Here is a 16,703-nt window from a genome sequence, read left to right as displayed (position 1 = left end):
ACCGTTACAGCTACTATTTCAGACAGTATTTATTTACTAGAGCAAATTAACACAGCCTCAAAAACATGATACAGGGTGATTCAAGAGGAGTGTTTAGAGATTTCCCCTATTGTCTTTGAGCCCAGAAATGCACTAGAAAGTAGGGGTTTGGCTTGTTTGGGTTTTGTTTGGCTCTAGCCTTCCAGTTTGAATCCTTGTGGAGAATTTGACCCCAAACACCAGTCTAAGGGGAAGTTGTAGCTTTTTTCCAGACGTATCCCATGTGTCTTAAGGAGGAAGTGTTCTGGCCAATGAATTGCAGTGCAAAGCTGCAAGATCTGCTCTGCCACTCAACTCTGTGTGATCTTGACCATTCTGAATCTTCATTTCCTTTCTGTGGTAAAGGGAAAATAATACTAACTTCCAGGTTTGTCGTAAAAATAGAAGAGATTAGATCACCTAGCACAGTGCCTGTCATGTTGAAAATATTCAACAAATGGTAATTTCCCTTTTCCTTCGCATATTCCCCTAAAGCCAGAAATTTTCTTCAGTGCTTCTTTCCTCCCCAACGAGGCTCTTCCCACCAGAAAAGTCCACTGCACCAAGGAATCAACCTAACACATTGTTAACTGTATTTCCTACACATTGGAAATACAGTAACCACATTCATTTGGGATTATTTTATGTGTTTAGGTATTGTTAAAATAATAATGGCCATTATAGGACACAACATAAAATTATGTTTTCTAATCTTCACAACACTGAAGTCATGAATCTGAGGTCTGTCTAACCCCTACTTTGATACTTTGCCTCCTTCGATTGATAGTATTTTCTACAGCAAGCATAAGTGACCTGCAATGTTTGGCTAAACTATCAGAATAGAGAAAAAATGAACAAAAATCGAACAATAAACTGTGTTCCCATTGTAAAGCAGTCAAATTGGAACTAAAAGCGTGGGCAAGAGGTGAACTTTTCACTTGTTATGAGTCTGTGTAAAAACCAGTAATTTCCAACAAAAGAAGTTGCAAAATACTGAAGTCAGCGTCACACCACTGTTGACACAGCATTATATGTGTATGTGTACAACCTTAAAATCAGAGTTATTTGGGTGTTGAAAATTTTTTTCCCAAGAATTAGATAAACTGGAAGTGAAAAGCCATTACGCATTTCTCAGTCAGTTACTGAAATTGCAATGGATTGTAGACCTGCGTTCTGTCTGGATCACATCCGTGCTGCACAGCCCAAGAGGAGCTGCAAGTGACAGAACAGGTAAACATAGATCGAATGAAGCAGCTGTATTAGCAGGATGATCAGAGAGTTGGGAGAAAAGAACAGAAGCTAAGGAGATAAATTGAAGGCATGTTCAGGGGTGAGTTCAAGAATGAGAGATAAAGTGTCAAGACATAAAAGTAAAAAAGTTGGGGAAGAGCCAAAGTCCAAGCCAAGAGATTGTTTTAAAACTTTTATTATTACTATTATTTTAAACATATTTGGGGAGTACAAGTGCAGTTTTGTTACAGGGATATTTTGCATAGTGGTGAAGTCTGAGATTTAGTGCAACCATCACTGGAATAGAAGACATTGTGCCCCCATTAGATAATTTCTCATCCCTCTTTTCCCTCCCACACTCCCACCCTCCCAAGTGTCCAGTGTGTATTATTCCACACAGTATATCCATGCGTACACATCATTTAGCTTCCACTTGTGAATCAGAACATGTGATATTTGACTTTCTGTTTCTAAATTACTTCACATAAATAATGGCCTTCACTTCCATCCATGTTACCGCTAAAGACATTATGTCATTCTTTTTTATGGCTGCATAGTATTCCGAACAGCATGGGAATTTTTCAAAGACCAAAAAAATAGAACTACCATTCAACCCAGCAATCCCACTACTGTGGGATATCTACCCAAAGGAAAAGAAACCATTATGTTGAAAGATACCTGCACTCATATGTTTATCACAGCACTATTCACAATAGCAAAGATATGGAATGAAGCCAAGAGGTTTCTGATAAATGTCCAAGTTGTAGTCTTGAAGATTTTTTTCTGGCAGTTCTGAATAATCTCTTCCCACTTGTTAGCTTTTGATCGTGAGCTTTTTATTCAATTTTTCTAATCTCAACTTTGTTGGGTTGCTCTGAAGTTTAAAAATAACTCACATTTAAGAACTGGCATACAGTGGAACCTCAATACCAAGGGTTTCACCTTTCTTTAAGTATGAGCTGTGTATGCTTCCTTGCCTGACCCTATACATACTTCAGTAGGTTTAACAAGTAATTAATTATTTAAAGACAAACATAGGACTCACCTGCTCCAGGTCATTAATTTCTTCCAGGTGTCATGGTTTAATGCAGGACAAGTTTACATACTAACATCGTTTCTGTGAGGCACGTGCTACCCTATAGGCTCCCAATTATAGTTGTAGCTATTACTGCAGTGTAAACTTTGACTGTATCATTACCACATAATAAAATCCATTAACAGGATGTGTCAACACTAATAAAGTTATGACTCAAGTGAAAATGGGCATCTCACAACTTGTCAAATCAGTGCCTAGGGGCATTGTCATAGATTTGTCAGGCCAACAAGCTTTGTCTGTTAAAGGTGTTGGAGTGAAATAAAAAGAGATTTGTTCCCCAGCATAAAGTATACATATTAACCCTGTCAGTGTGGTTACATCCACTCCATTTTACAGATGACAAAATAATGGCCTGAATTAATTATACACAGTCATGTGTGACTTAACAATGGGGGCGCATTCTAAGAAACAGGTCCTCAGGCAATTTCTCCATTGTGCAAACACCATGGATTAAACTTACACAAACCTCTATGGTACAGCCTACTACATGCCTAGATTATATGGTATAGCCTTTTAAAAATTTTTTGGGGAAAGTGATCCTCCCATCTCAGCCTTCCAAGTAGCTGAGAGTAGAGGTGTCAGCCATCACGCCCAGCAAGCCTATTACTCCTAGGCTACAAACCTATACAGCATGAAATTCAACTGAATACTGGAGGCAATTGTAACATAATAATAAGTGTTAGTGTATCTACACATATTTTAACATAGATAAATACAATAAAAAGATGGTATTAAAGATAAAAAATGGTACAACTATATAGGGCACTAACCATGAATGAAGCTTGCCAAACTAGAAGTTGCTCTGAGTGAGTCAGTGAATGAGTGGTGAGTGAATCTGTACACTATGTAGACTTTATGAACATTGTATACCTAGACTACACTAAATTTATAAAAACATTTTTCTTTCTTCAATATAAATTAACCTTAGCTTACTGTAACATTTTTACTTTATAAACTTTTTAATTTTAACAAACTTTTTGACTCTTTTTTAATAACACTTATGTTAAAACACAAACATTTCAGAGGTGCAAAAATATTTTTTCTCAATATCCTTATTCTATAAGCTTTTTACTATCGTTAATTTTTTTTATTTTTTAAACTTTTTTGTTAAGAATGAAGACACAAAACACACATTAGCCCTGGCCTACACAGGATCAGGATCATCAATATCACTGTTTTCCACTTTCACATCATGTTCCACTAGAAGATCTTTCAGGGCAATAACACTGATGCAGCTGTCATCTCCTGTGGTAACAATGCCCGTATAGGGCGCTAACCATGGAATACCTTCTGAAGGACCTGCCTGAAGCTGTTTTACGGGTAATTTAAAAAAAAAAAAAAAAAGAAGTACACTCTAAAATAAATGACAAAATGTATAGTAAATGAATAAACAGTCATTTATTACTATTATCAAGAATTATGTACTGTACACAATTGCATGTGCTAGACTTTTATATGGCAGCACAGTAGGCTTGTTTATACCAGTATCATCACAAACTCATGGGTAATACCTTGTACTCTGACATTATGATGGCTACAATGACAATAGCTGATGGGTGCTTATCAGCTCTGTATTAGTTTATTTTTGCACTTCTATCAAAAATACCTGAGACTGGGTAACTTATAAAGAAAAGAGGTTTAATTGGCTCACGGTTCTGCAGGCTGTATAGGAACCATGGTGGCACCTGCTTCTGGGGGGCCTCAGGAAACTTACAATCATGGTGGAAGGCAAAAGAGGAGCCTGCAGTTTACATGGCCAGAGCAGGAGGAAGAAAGAAAAGGGGGAGGTGCTACACACTTTTAAACAACCAGATCTCATGATAACTCACTCACTCACTATCACAAGAACAGAACCGAAGGGATGGTGCTAAATGGGCATGAGAAATCCGCCCCCATGATCCAATCACCTCCCACCAGGCTTCACCTCCAACACTGGGGATGACCATTCGACTTGGGATTTGGGCACGGACACAGATCCAAACCATATCAAGCTCCATTATAATCATATGGGACCACCATCACATATGTGGTCCATTGTTGACTGAAACATTATGCAGTGCCTGACTGTTCTTGCTCGATGTCCAGTTGACTTCATTTGAGTCTGCTTATCTGTCCTTCTCCCTCTGATATTCAAGCCGATGTGCCCACACTATAGAGCAAACTCTTTGGCAACAGTAAGCCACAAGTTGACTTGGCTGGCTCAGTGTATATCCCAGTTTCTCCCCAACTCTGGCTTGGAAGTCTCAGAGCCTCTTGGTTCCTGGAAGTCCCACCTGTCCAGGTTACCCTAAGTAGGGTGTGGATGGTGGGTGATACTGAAAAGATCATTCCTGCACACTTATTATTTTAATCTCTCATCACTTTGCAATTATATACTTCAGACATGGTACAATTAATTTATCTTTAGCAAGAGAAAAATATAGTTCTTTACTACAAGAATTTCAGGGTTCTTTATACTAACAGGTTAATTTGACAAAACAGTTATTGCAGACTTACTGTGTTACTGTGTAAAAAGCACTTTATTTGACTGAGAAAACAAGAAAGAAAATACTATTCGTGGGCAGGGGTAGATCATTAGACATGTGAAAGAAATGGAGGATTTGAAATATTTTCCTATTACAGATCTCAATCCATCTCCTCCTTTGTACCTTAAGAGGAGGAAGAAAGGATGAAAAGAATTTTTTAAAGCAAAGAAGAGGAGGAAGGTAGAAGGACCATTTTGGTCTAACGTGCAATTTAATTTTTTCCATTTAACAAGTTTTATGGAGCAGTTACTTTGAACATAATTATACACTGGGAAATGGAGAATGAGTGAACACCAAAGGTTCACTCTTTGGATTCTTTTCTCTACATGCTCCATGTCCTTCTCACAATACCCCTACTCCATGGCCAATAAATCCATCCGAAAATCAGTAACAGCTGTTGTAAACAAGAACTCAAGAAGTGAAATATTTGTTTTAATATCTTTGTAGATAGCAGTTCCCACAGTTAGACCACAACTATATTTGGAATTTGTTTCCATTGACCTACTTAATTCTTACCTGCTTATATTTAAGTTTAAAACATAGTCTTATTAAAAGAAAATTGCACTGATTTTAAAATGTCTAAACATTTGGCATTTTACCAACCTTATCAGTTCTCTTTAGGTAAATACACAGACATGAATTACCTAGTCAATTCTTTCTTGTCTTTACAAACACAGAAATCATTTCCTGGGGATTAATCATTCTTTCGAGCTTAGAAGGTTGAAGGAAAATACCAATGTAGGCTGTATCACCATTACATTAAAAGTTTGTGAGCATTCAGACTTAAAAAACATATGCATGAATCATGCTGTTGGTGACCTAAGCATTGTCTCTGTATAAAAGAAAGGACACTAGGGGGTAGAGCTAGAAGCCCAGTAGACAGAGAAGATAAGGACAGTGAGAATGATGCATCTTGCATTCCTGGTGCTGTTGTGTCTGCCAGTCTGCTCTGCCTATCCTCTGAGTGGGGCAGCAAAACAGGAGGACTCCAACAGGGATCTTGCCCAGGTAATTAATGGTGGCATCTAATGCAGCTACTGGCCAGCCCAGTGTGTCTACTTCACCTTCCAATACAAAGCAGGATGATTAGACTAGAGATCACTTTGTTAGAAAACTGTAGCACCAGAGAATAATTAGCAGGCTGGAGGTGGAAATTATTTTTAAGTTAACAGAGAAGAAAAGAAAGTTTCAGAAAGGGCATATAATTACTCAAGGTTACAATAAAATAGTAGCAGTATATTTGTGGCTAAGTGAAAAGAACACGTGGAGAATATATGAAACTCCTCTGGCTTTAGAATTTCTTTAGTTAAAATTATTGGGGAGGGGGAGCATGCTAAGTCTGATCTTTAAATCACAACAGGTAACAGTTTTTATATTTTTACTTGTCATATTTGGACAAAAGAGTTTACTGCACTTCAGTCTTAAACCAAGTCTATAATAACAATGTAAGTGGAAAAGGTTAGTATTCTAACTTTTCACAAAACTATGTTAAAAGAGGGTTTCTTTAAAAACAAACAAAAGTAATGCTAGACCTGAATTTCCAATCCCAAATTCCTTACTTGACTAGCAAACTAACACTGCAATAAAATTTAAAAATTTGTATGAAATGGGGAGTCTTAATGAAAAAAATCAAATTAAATGTGTGATCGACTTTTGTTTTAAGAAACTAGAGGAAAATTAAGATGCATTATAAAAGTTGGGTAAGTGATGGAAAATCGTAAAAAATGACTTAAAAATTATACTCATTATTCCATTAGCAATACCTAGAAAACTACTACAACCTCAAAACAGATGTGAAACAGTTTAGAAGAAAGGAGAGTAATCTCATTGTTAAAAAAATCCAACAAATGCAGAAGTTCCTTGGGTTGGCAGCAACAGGGAAGCTGGACTCTGACACTCTGGAGGTGATGCGCAAGCCCAGGTGTGGAGTTCCTGACGTTGGTCACTTCCACACCTTTCCTGGCATCCCGAAGTGGAGGAAAACCCACCTTACATACAGGTAATGGTTCAGAGTAGTTTTCACATAATATTGAAACTTTATAAGTTACTTGTCATATTTGGATAAGTAACACAAAGTTTTCTTTAACAATTTTTCATAATGGCGGGAGAAAATAGTATCCTCTTCAATTTTTCTCCTCCAGGATTATGAATTATACATCAGATTTGCCAGGAGATGCTGTTGATTCTGCCATTGAGAAAGCTGTGAAAGTCTGGGAAGAGGTGACTCCACTCACTTTCTCCAGGCTGTATGAAGGAGAGGCTGATATAATGATCTCTTTTGCTGTTAAAGGTAATCAAATAAAGCATCCATTTATCTGGTGTATTAATCTGTTTAGACTGCTAGAGCCAGATACCTTGGACTGTGTAATTTATAAACAACAGAAACTTATTGCTCACAATCCTGGAGGCTGGGAAGTCCAAGATTAAGGTGTCAGCAGATTTGGTGTCTGATGAGAATCTGTTCTTCATAGATGGTACCTTCTGTGTCCTCACACAATAGAAAGGGCCAGGAGGTTCCCTCAAGCCTCTTTCGTAAGAGCACTAATCTCATTCATGAGGGCAGAGCACCTGTGACCTAATCACTTCCTAAAGACCTAACCTCTTAATACTATATCACAGTGAATATGGAGTTTCAACATATGAATTTGCAGTAGACACCAGCATTCAGACTATAGCATCTACTGTTGTTTTATTGGAACAGGGTAAAAATAAATTCTGAACCCTTATATTTCCATTAATTTTTTTTCCCTATCAGAACATGGAGACTTTTACTCTTTTGATGGCTCAGGACACAGCTTGGCTCATGCCTATCCACCTGGACCTGGGCTTTATGGAGATATCCACTTTGATGATGATGAACACTGGACAGAAGATGCATCAGGTGGGTTGTAAACCTCTCAGGAACATTTCAGGAATAATGTCTGATCCTACCCAAAAATAATTGGATTATCTAGAATGAGAAATAAATGGAATATACTAGTAACTGAATTTTTTTATTGCCTGAGCTTTAAACAGAAGTACTGTTTGTTTCAATCATTATTGAAGAATTTTATAAAATGTCTGTATTTTCATGTTTGCCCCCACCAAGTACAATATTGTAAAAGCCATTCAGACTTATCTCCACAACTCAGGATCTTGTAGGGGTTTGAGGATCAGCATAATTAATGTTTTTCATCACTTTAATGGCAAATGATTAGGGTAGAATGAATTCCATTAAATCAGTTTCAATCCTAAAATTTGCCCTTAAGTTTTCTTTCTTTCTTCTCATTGGCCTCCTTTTTACTTAAAAGTAGAGATCAGGAGAAAATGCCAGGAACTGAAAAAAACACTGTTAGATCATCTTTTTAAATAAACATGTCACTATCTCTAGCTTAGATGGGGTTTTTTCCCCCCTAAATGGGCTTTGAAACACTTTACATCTAAACATAATGACAAAAATTAACTGTATGCTATTTAATTTTTAAAATGGCTTCTAAAGTTTAGAAACACACTGTTGAAACAATCACTATTTCTGAGAGTGCCTGGGATTTTTAATGTAAATGCAAAGAACATCTTTCCTGAGTACAAGACTCAGGAGGCTGAGGCACGAGAATCGCTTGAACCCAGGAGATGGAGGCTGCAGTGAACCGAGATTGCACCACTGTCCTCCAACCTGGGCAACTCTGTCTCACAAGACTGAAATCTGTGTTGCATGAAATGATTGCCTTTTATTTGAACAATTGTTCTTTTCTGCACAATTCTTGGAGCCTTGGTCAAATATCTACTACTAAATTCGATAAAACTCTTTTTATAATATTTTTTTAAAAGCTGAATCTAGCTGTGCTTGTGCTGCAGAAAACTGTTATTGGGCATGTTTCTGTTTTAAACTAAAGATTGTACACATCCAATGGCACTTATTACTGGGAAGATTTTTGACAATCAAAAATTATTTTATTATGGCTGAGCACCGGTGGCTAATGCCTGTAATCCCAGCATTTTGGGAGGCCAAGGTGAGTGAATCACTTGAGGCCAGGAGTTCGAGACTAGCCTAGCCAACATGGTGAAACCCTATCTCTAAAATATAAAAATTAGCTGGGCATAGTGGTACGTGCCTGTAATCTCAGCTACTCAGGAGGCTGAGGCATGAGAATCGCTTGAACCCGTACTCCAGGCTGGGCAACAGAGTGAGATTCTGTCTCAAAAAAAAACAGTTACTTGAGTATGATGAAGAGGAGGAAGAGCAAATCAGACTAAACTCCACAAGAAATAACTACAGTCTTGTGGCCTAAAAGTTTGGGGAGCAACATAAATGTTATATGATTAATTTTAACCGAGGTTGCAACTGGCACATGTTCCTAAATTTGAACAATGACTTTTTACTTTTAGACAACGAAGAGTTATATTTATTGACATGGATATTAGTCTTGTCCTTTCAAAAAAAAAATCTTTGGAAATAATGCTTCTCATTTGTCAATATAGGAAAAGTGTCTTAGTTTTCCTGACCAAGGAGGGATCTAGGGAGCGATACGGTGAAAAACTGTCTTATATATTGACTTAAAGTCAACCTTGAAAAACACATTAATTTCTATAAAGTATGGAATATGCCAATCAATGAACCAATCCACAAATACTGAAAAGACCATGTGGTTTCAAGGATGGCCTGCACAGCTGGCATATGTTCTGTATGTGTATTTACGGAATAAATAGCTGGTGGATTCTGAACATTTATGGTTGTCATACAGGCACCAATTTATTCTTCGTTGCTGCTCATGAACTTGGCCACTCCCTGGGGCTCTTTCACTCAGCCAACACTGAAGCTTTGATGTACCCACTCTACAACTCATTCACAGAGCTGACCCGGTTCCACCTTTCACAAGATGATGTGAATGGCATTCAGTCTCTCTATGGTGAGTGATGCTGGAAAAATTAGGCATTGTAGCTCTGCAACGACAGTCCTCAAGAAAGCTTTCCAATGCTACCTAAAGTATTTCTGATTTAGCTTGAAGCACTTTGAGAATGTTTGAAAGGCATACAAATTGACAGATGCATCACATTTTTTAAATGTTTGCATCCCCAAATCTGTCTCCTTTAGGACCTCCCCCTGCCTCTACTGAGGAACCCCTGGTGCCCACGAAATCCGTCCCTTCAGGATCTAGGACGCCAGCCAAGTGCGACCCTGCTTTGTCCTTCGATGCCATCAGCACTCTGAGGGGAGAATATCTGTTCTTTAAAGACAGGTCAGACCAGAAAATTATATTTTTCTGTCTATTCTTTTGATGTACAGTGCTTAGAAAGGAAAACAGAAATTTGATAGAGGTTTTTTTTAAAAAACTTTTATTTTAGGTTCAGGGCTACATGTGCAGGTTTGTTATATAGGTAAATTCGTGTCATGGGGGTTTGTTGTACAGATAATTTTGTCATCCCAGTGCTAAACCTAGTACCCGGTAGTTACTTTTTCTGCTTGACAGAGATTTTTTTAAATACAAAATTTTCTCTATATTTTAAAATCATTCAGATCTAGTTCTTGTTGAATTTTTAACATCCTGTTAGAATTGTCCAGGTCATTTTTTACACTTACAAGGGATGATTCTAGACTGTAAGCTTGATTAAGGCAGGGAGTTATATCTGTTTTGTTCATTTTTTAAAATATAAATCATGGAACTTCTTCAGAAAGCACTGGTGAATCCTTAGAAACAGGGTGATATCTTTCCCTTTGCTAAAAATTGCTACTACTTAAATTAATTACTTTTGGAAAAAAGTGATATATGCTTATGGCACAATATTTAGACACTGCCAAAAGATACAGAGTTAAACAATCTCTCTCTAGTCTTTGGTCTACAGTCCCCCAGCTCCCTTCACATGTGTAACCACTGCTACCAATTTCCTTTAACTCTTTACAGAAATGTTCTATTCATATACAAGCATCAATACGCACATAATATTTTTTAAAATATTAGGACATAATATACACACTGTTTATGGACTTTCAGAGTGGAAGCAAGCTAAATAATTTTATTGGAACCAGTCACAAGTCCTGCCATCAATTTTATTACCCTGGAATCACATGCAGGAGGATGGTTTAATATAGACTTCTATGAATGCGTGAATTAGCATGGATTTTTTTTAAAAGAATACTTTTTTTCACATAGCTAAAGGAGAAAGACAATTGCAAGTAATTTTATGTATTACAGATATTTTTGGCGAAGATCCCACTGGAACTCTGAACCTGAATTTCATTTGATTTCTACATTTTGGCCCTCTCTCCCGTCATATTTGGATGCTGCATATGAAGTTAATAGCAGGGATACTGTTTTTATTTTTAAAGGTGAGTACTATATAAGAATTTTCAACTTGCTGGAATAAATCCTAGTGTGAAAATTTTATCGACATGAGTTTTCTCCATTATATTAAAGTTTAGATTACTGCAAGACCTTGTGCTAACACTTAAATAAAATTTGTACAAAGAACATTATAAACTTTATTTTAGAGACCTCTTAAGTGAATAGGTGGTATTCCATATTCATGGATAAAAAATGCAATATAGTAAAAATGTCAATTTATCTATAGATACAAGACATTTTCATTTCAAATGCCAAAAGATTTTTCATGGAACTTGACAAATTAGTTTTACAATTTATACGGCAGCAAAGAGAATAGCCAGGAGGCTCCTGGTGAACCCATCTTATTAGATAAGGAGAAAAGCCCTGTGTTATAAAACTTTAATCAGTAAGATGTAGTATCAGTTCAGGGAGAGATAAATTAACTAATGGAGCTATTCAGGTATGGCGGCTTCTTTATCAGATTTTTAAACTACGGTTTCAATTTGTTTTATTGGTAATATGCTATTTGAGTTTCTATTACTTCTTGAGTCAGTTTTGTTAACATGTTTTTCTAAAAGTTTGCCAATTTTGTCTGTTTTCAAATCCATCAGTAAAAAGTTTTTGGAAAATTATTTTGTTGTAATTTGAATTATTGCTGAAGTTTTGTTCTCTTTTTCATTCCCAATACTGAACCCTTTTGCCTTTCTCTTTTTCTCTTTATTAATCTCATAATGTATGTAATAATGTTATTGATCTTTTCAAAGGACTGACTTTTGGCTTTATTTATCCTCTATATTATATTTTGATTTCCCATTTAACTAATTTCTGTTCATATCCTTATTGTTGCCTTAAGTTTTGTTTACTTTTAATTGATCCTGTTATTATTGTTATAGCTTAAGTTTGATACTTACCTTATTAACTTGTAACTTTTTTCTTTTCTAATATAAGCATTTATACCTATAAATAACCATTTCTTCTTTTTTATTCAGCAAATTTTGATATGCAGTATTTTCATTTTGTTCAATTTTAATTCTTTAATTTCTCATCTTTATTTTTCCCCTAGACTTATAGGTGATATTGGAATATTTTTAAATGTCAAGCTTTATGAAGATTTTAAAAATGTTTATTTCTGGCAATCTCACTTTTGTGAAGATTAAATGAATGTGAAATTGCAATAGAAATTGTAAAGAATTATAACTCTAACATATTATTATCCAGTAATGTATCTCACATTTACATATCACTTGCACTGTGTCAGACACTATGCTCATTAGTGGAGGTCAGGACTGAAAAGGGCTCATATTCTAGAAGGAGCAGCAGAGATGAAGCCATAGGCAGCCTACGTATGACAAGTGCTGGTACTGAGAGAAGGAAGGGTGCCATGGGAGCATCTGACTCATATCCAGGGCTCAGCAAAGATCCCTTAGAGGAAGTGATGTTAGGATGGGTCTTGAAGTTCTCTTTTGCTGTGCAGAGATCGGCTGGGTGTACAGGAAGTAGAAAGATCTCTAAGAAAGAAGAAATTGTTTTTGCCAAGTAAGAGCATATCTGGAACTGCTCAGACACATAAAAGTCATTCAGTTCAGATGAAGCAAGAGAGATAAACAACAGATGGGCATTTTAGATTAGTGAATCTGGCAGTAGTGTGAAGAAGGAATTCAGGCTTGGGGTCCTGGAGAGTGATGTAACAAAGTAAAGGCAGAGAGATGGATGGGATTTTGTTGTCCTAACTCACTAGAATTTGAATGAATTCCAATAGTGTTCAGAAGAAGCACAGATTTGAATTGGTGACTGTGAAATACCTCAAAGGAAGTGTACAATAAGCAATGATCTATTGGTATGAAACTTAAGAGAGAGAGGTCTAGGTGAGAAATTCAGGTTAAAAAGTCACCAGCAATTATAAGAAATAACTAAAACTGATCTATAAATAAACTATAACTTATAGATACAAATATATAAGCCACAGAGAGGGCAATGAATCAGAGTTATCTACTCATTTATTCATTCTTTCACTCATTCATTCAGGGAGTATTTATTAAAGACTGGCTGTGAACTGGGCATTATTAGGTTGGAATTAAAACCAAGACTTCCTCTTTACCACAACAATGCACTATAATCATTTTTAAAATCAACGGCTTCATGTAAAATTTATTGGATTTGTTTTTTCAACAGGAAATGAGTTCTGGGCCATCAGAGGAAATGAGGTACAAGCGGGTTACCCAAGAGGTATCCATACCCTGGGTTTTCCTCCAACCATAAGGAAAATTGATGCAGCTGTTTCTGACAAGGAAAAGAAGAAAACATACTTCTTTGTAGAGAACAAATACTGGAGGTGAGATGCAAGAGAAATGACTTTCTATGAAGCCTGTTTAAGAAAATTATTTTCTTTCTTTAAGGATATTTCCCTACCCCCATGCTCTAACTTTCTCTAACTTCAAAATTTGTGATTATGAAGAAGACAGTTTATTGTTCTACTTCCTGGATACAAAGGGCTCTCAGAGCGGTGATCACTGGGCCATATACTCAGACACCAAAGGACATCAGGAGAGGCCAGCTGAGGTCCAAAGACATTCCCTTCTTATCCCGTTTCCAGTCACCATGTGGCTGCCATAGGAAGCCCAGGTGTGGCAGGCTTTGGAGACAAGATCTACAGGGTCCCAGTGTGACTGAGAACCAGAGGTTTAGTTTTAGCTAAGTGATTTAATTCATTTTGCATTTTATGTCTACACAGTCTTTATGTATTTGTGGTAGACACATAGAAATTTGGGGTCTGTGTGTCCAGGCTTAGAAAATTTACCTCAGACATATGTATGGAACCTCTGTAAAATGACAGAATGTTCCTGTTTCTGGGAAAGTATTGTTTTATGTGTTAAACTTGTAAGCCCAGGAAAGTAACCTCTTCTTGTAGCTCTAAAAATGTTTAACACTTTTTTACACAACTTAAAAGTTTGTCTAGGGTTCCACACTGGAAAATTAACATCACATTATACTATTGTGTGTAATGGGACTACTACGCAACATTGAACTGTATTTCTTTCATTTGGCTTAGATTTGATGAAAATAGCCAGTCCGTGGAGCAAGGCTTCCCTAGACTAATAGCTGATGACTTTCCAGGAGTTGAGCCTAAGGTCGATGCGGTATTACAGGCATTTGGTAAGAAGACCCTTATTTCATTGTCAATGCAGGAATCTCCAGGCATTTTTATGATTTCAAAATGAAGTGCAGAATCAAAACAGTTTTTAAATCATTCAGTCTGATATCTTTTTTACTCCAAATTCCTGAAAATCTTAACTTTCCAATTTATGCAAAGTGGGTTTAAATTTTGTGTGTGTGTGTGTGTGTGTGTGTGTGTGTGTGTGGTTTTTTTTTTTCCTGAATAGCTTCCAAGTCTCTGTTTCATACCCGCACATAAAATCAAAGGATACTTTCTCACACAGAAGCCATTATCTTTCAGGTCACTATGTTGGTATGAAAATACAATCTATGTGAGCCAAGTTTACTAATGGCTGGTTGTCATTCTCTTCTATCCCATCCTGTTGTCCCTTTCCTTCTATCCCATCCCAGGGGAGCCTTGTCTGGGCTTCTGTTGCAGTCTGCAATTTCCTACATTAGTCATTTGTAAAAAAAATAGTAGCCCTCCCATATGCTCAGAATAGGTAAAATGTGATTCATGGTAATGGGTAAATAGGAAAGCAAAACTTGTTCTTGATTACTCTGAAGGAATTTTGGAGGGAGCTGCCAGTGCTTGACAATCCAGTGCTCATGAGGCTGATGATCTTGTTACTAAAATGACTTAACCATGATGGATGCAAAGCAGGAAATGGACCTCTGGCTCATTTATCATTTGTCTGATTCTCTTGGGTCTAGTTGTCTCCTAAGCTGTAATTTAGGACCTAGCAGAAGAGGAGAGGTTGGAAAGAAAGGAAAACAAGATTTTAAAATATTATAGAATGTTATATATTTAGAACCAGTATAACATAATGTTTTAGAGCACTTCCTTTGGAGTCAGATGAGATGGTGTCCTCCCTCCATCCTTCCTTACAGATGCTACCTTGTTAAAATTACAAAACCGTCCTAATTTTTAGTTTTGTTCTCATTAATAACACATTACACTTTTTTGTAAGGGTAATTGAGCTAAACATGTAAAGCACTTAGCTCAGTACCTGGCATAGAGTAATCACTTAATAAATGCCATCCATTATTAACTTGTACTTAATCTAAGTCACATATGTTGCAAAATGACATATTTGAAGATGTCTCATCATTTTCCTTCTCTATGTTTACAGGATTTTTCTATTTCTTCAGTGGATCATCACAGTTTGAGTTTGACCCCAATGCCAGGATGGTGACACGCATACTGAAGAGTTACAGCTGGTTACATTGCTAGACAAGATAGGGGGAAAACTGATATGGGTGTTTTAAATAAATCTAATAATTATTCATCTAATGTATTATGAGCCAAAATGATTCATTTTTCCTGCATGTTCTATGGTTAAAGAAAAGGAGCCTTGCAGACATCTGCATGTGTCATGAAGAATGTTTCTGGAATTCTTCATTTGCTTTTGAATTACATTCAACAGAATTAAGAAATACTCATGTGCAATAGGTGAGAGAATGTATTTCCATAGATGTTTTGTTACTTCTTCAATAAAAAGTTTTATTTTGAGCCTGTTCCTTACTTTCTAGAACAATTCATGTTCAATACCCTGACCACACTGGGGACTGATTATTTGACAGATACTCTGCCAGTAGATGTGGTAGGATCACACACTATAAAGGAGCCATGTGGCTGTCACATACCCTCTCCTATGCTCTGCACCAACAGGATCTTTCTTTTTCATCTCACAGATATTGTAAGCGTTCCTTACACACCTAACAAAGAAGGTAAATCAACAGTTGTCCTGTATCTAGGAAGGATCAAAGCAGAATGGAGAAATGGAACTCTAGAATGTTAGAGCCTGGGAACCTGGCGTATTATTTAATAGACTTTACAATTTTACAGGTGGGGAAATAAAACTAGTTTGGAGTCCACTCACCTCTCGTTTTAACCCAAATCTTTCTTTATTGGGATTCCTTTCCTGCTCTGCAGACTAAATTTCTCATCTCACCCTCACCCTCACCCTCCTGTTAGAATATTCTCTTGCTGCCATTTTGTATGTGGAAGCCCCTGGGTGATAAGAGAGCATGTGCACATGTGGTAATTTTCTACTCAGCAATAGATATCTAATATGTTGGGTGATTACCTTATTTGGAGCCTCAGCTACATAGCAATTATCCAGATGATTCAGGCCAAAATCCATTTCTGCTAAAGAAAGTCTGGAGGCAGAAATATCCCACCTGCTTTTGGAGCTCATAACTGGCAATGATACCCCTGACATAGAGAGACACATGACTGTGTCTAGGATGGGCTTCAAGCCAAAATTTTGAAGTAGAAATGAATAGCCATTAATGCTCTCACTTTATTTGGGGTATCTTTCTCTTATCTTTCTGTATTTTACTCACCACTTTTTCCAGGCACCAAGCAGCACTAGAACA

General features: G+C 36.8%; 1 protein-coding gene across 2 annotated transcripts; it reads left to right on the top strand.

Annotated features, from left to right (window-relative positions):
- The first annotated feature begins 1,142 nt into the window (after nt 1–1,142).
- MMP10 (matrix metallopeptidase 10) lies at nt 1,143–15,846 on the top strand. Of its 2 annotated transcripts, none has more exons than XM_005595662.5 (10): nt 1,143–1,248; nt 6,627–6,868; nt 7,011–7,159; nt 7,625–7,750; nt 9,591–9,755; nt 9,941–10,085; nt 11,040–11,173; nt 13,341–13,500; nt 14,218–14,321; nt 15,455–15,846. In XM_005595662.5, exons 2-10 carry the CDS (start codon nt 6,717–6,719, stop codon nt 15,553–15,555), a joined length of 1,236 nt encoding a protein of 411 aa, XP_005595719.3. In that variant the 5' UTR covers nt 1,143–1,248; nt 6,627–6,716; the 3' UTR covers nt 15,556–15,846. The 2 variants fall into 2 exon arrangements, with proteins under 2 accessions (XP_005595719.3, XP_005595718.3); XM_005595661.4 differs by lacking the exon at nt 1,143–1,248 and adding an exon at nt 5,736–5,877.
- The last annotated feature ends 857 nt before the right edge of the window (nt 15,847–16,703 follow it).

Source organism: Macaca fascicularis, chromosome 14, assembly GCF_037993035.2.
Source record: "Macaca fascicularis isolate 582-1 chromosome 14, T2T-MFA8v1.1".
Lineage (NCBI taxonomy): Eukaryota > Metazoa > Chordata > Mammalia > Primates > Cercopithecidae > Macaca > Macaca fascicularis.
This window is presented reverse-complemented; position numbering and strand designations above follow the sequence as displayed.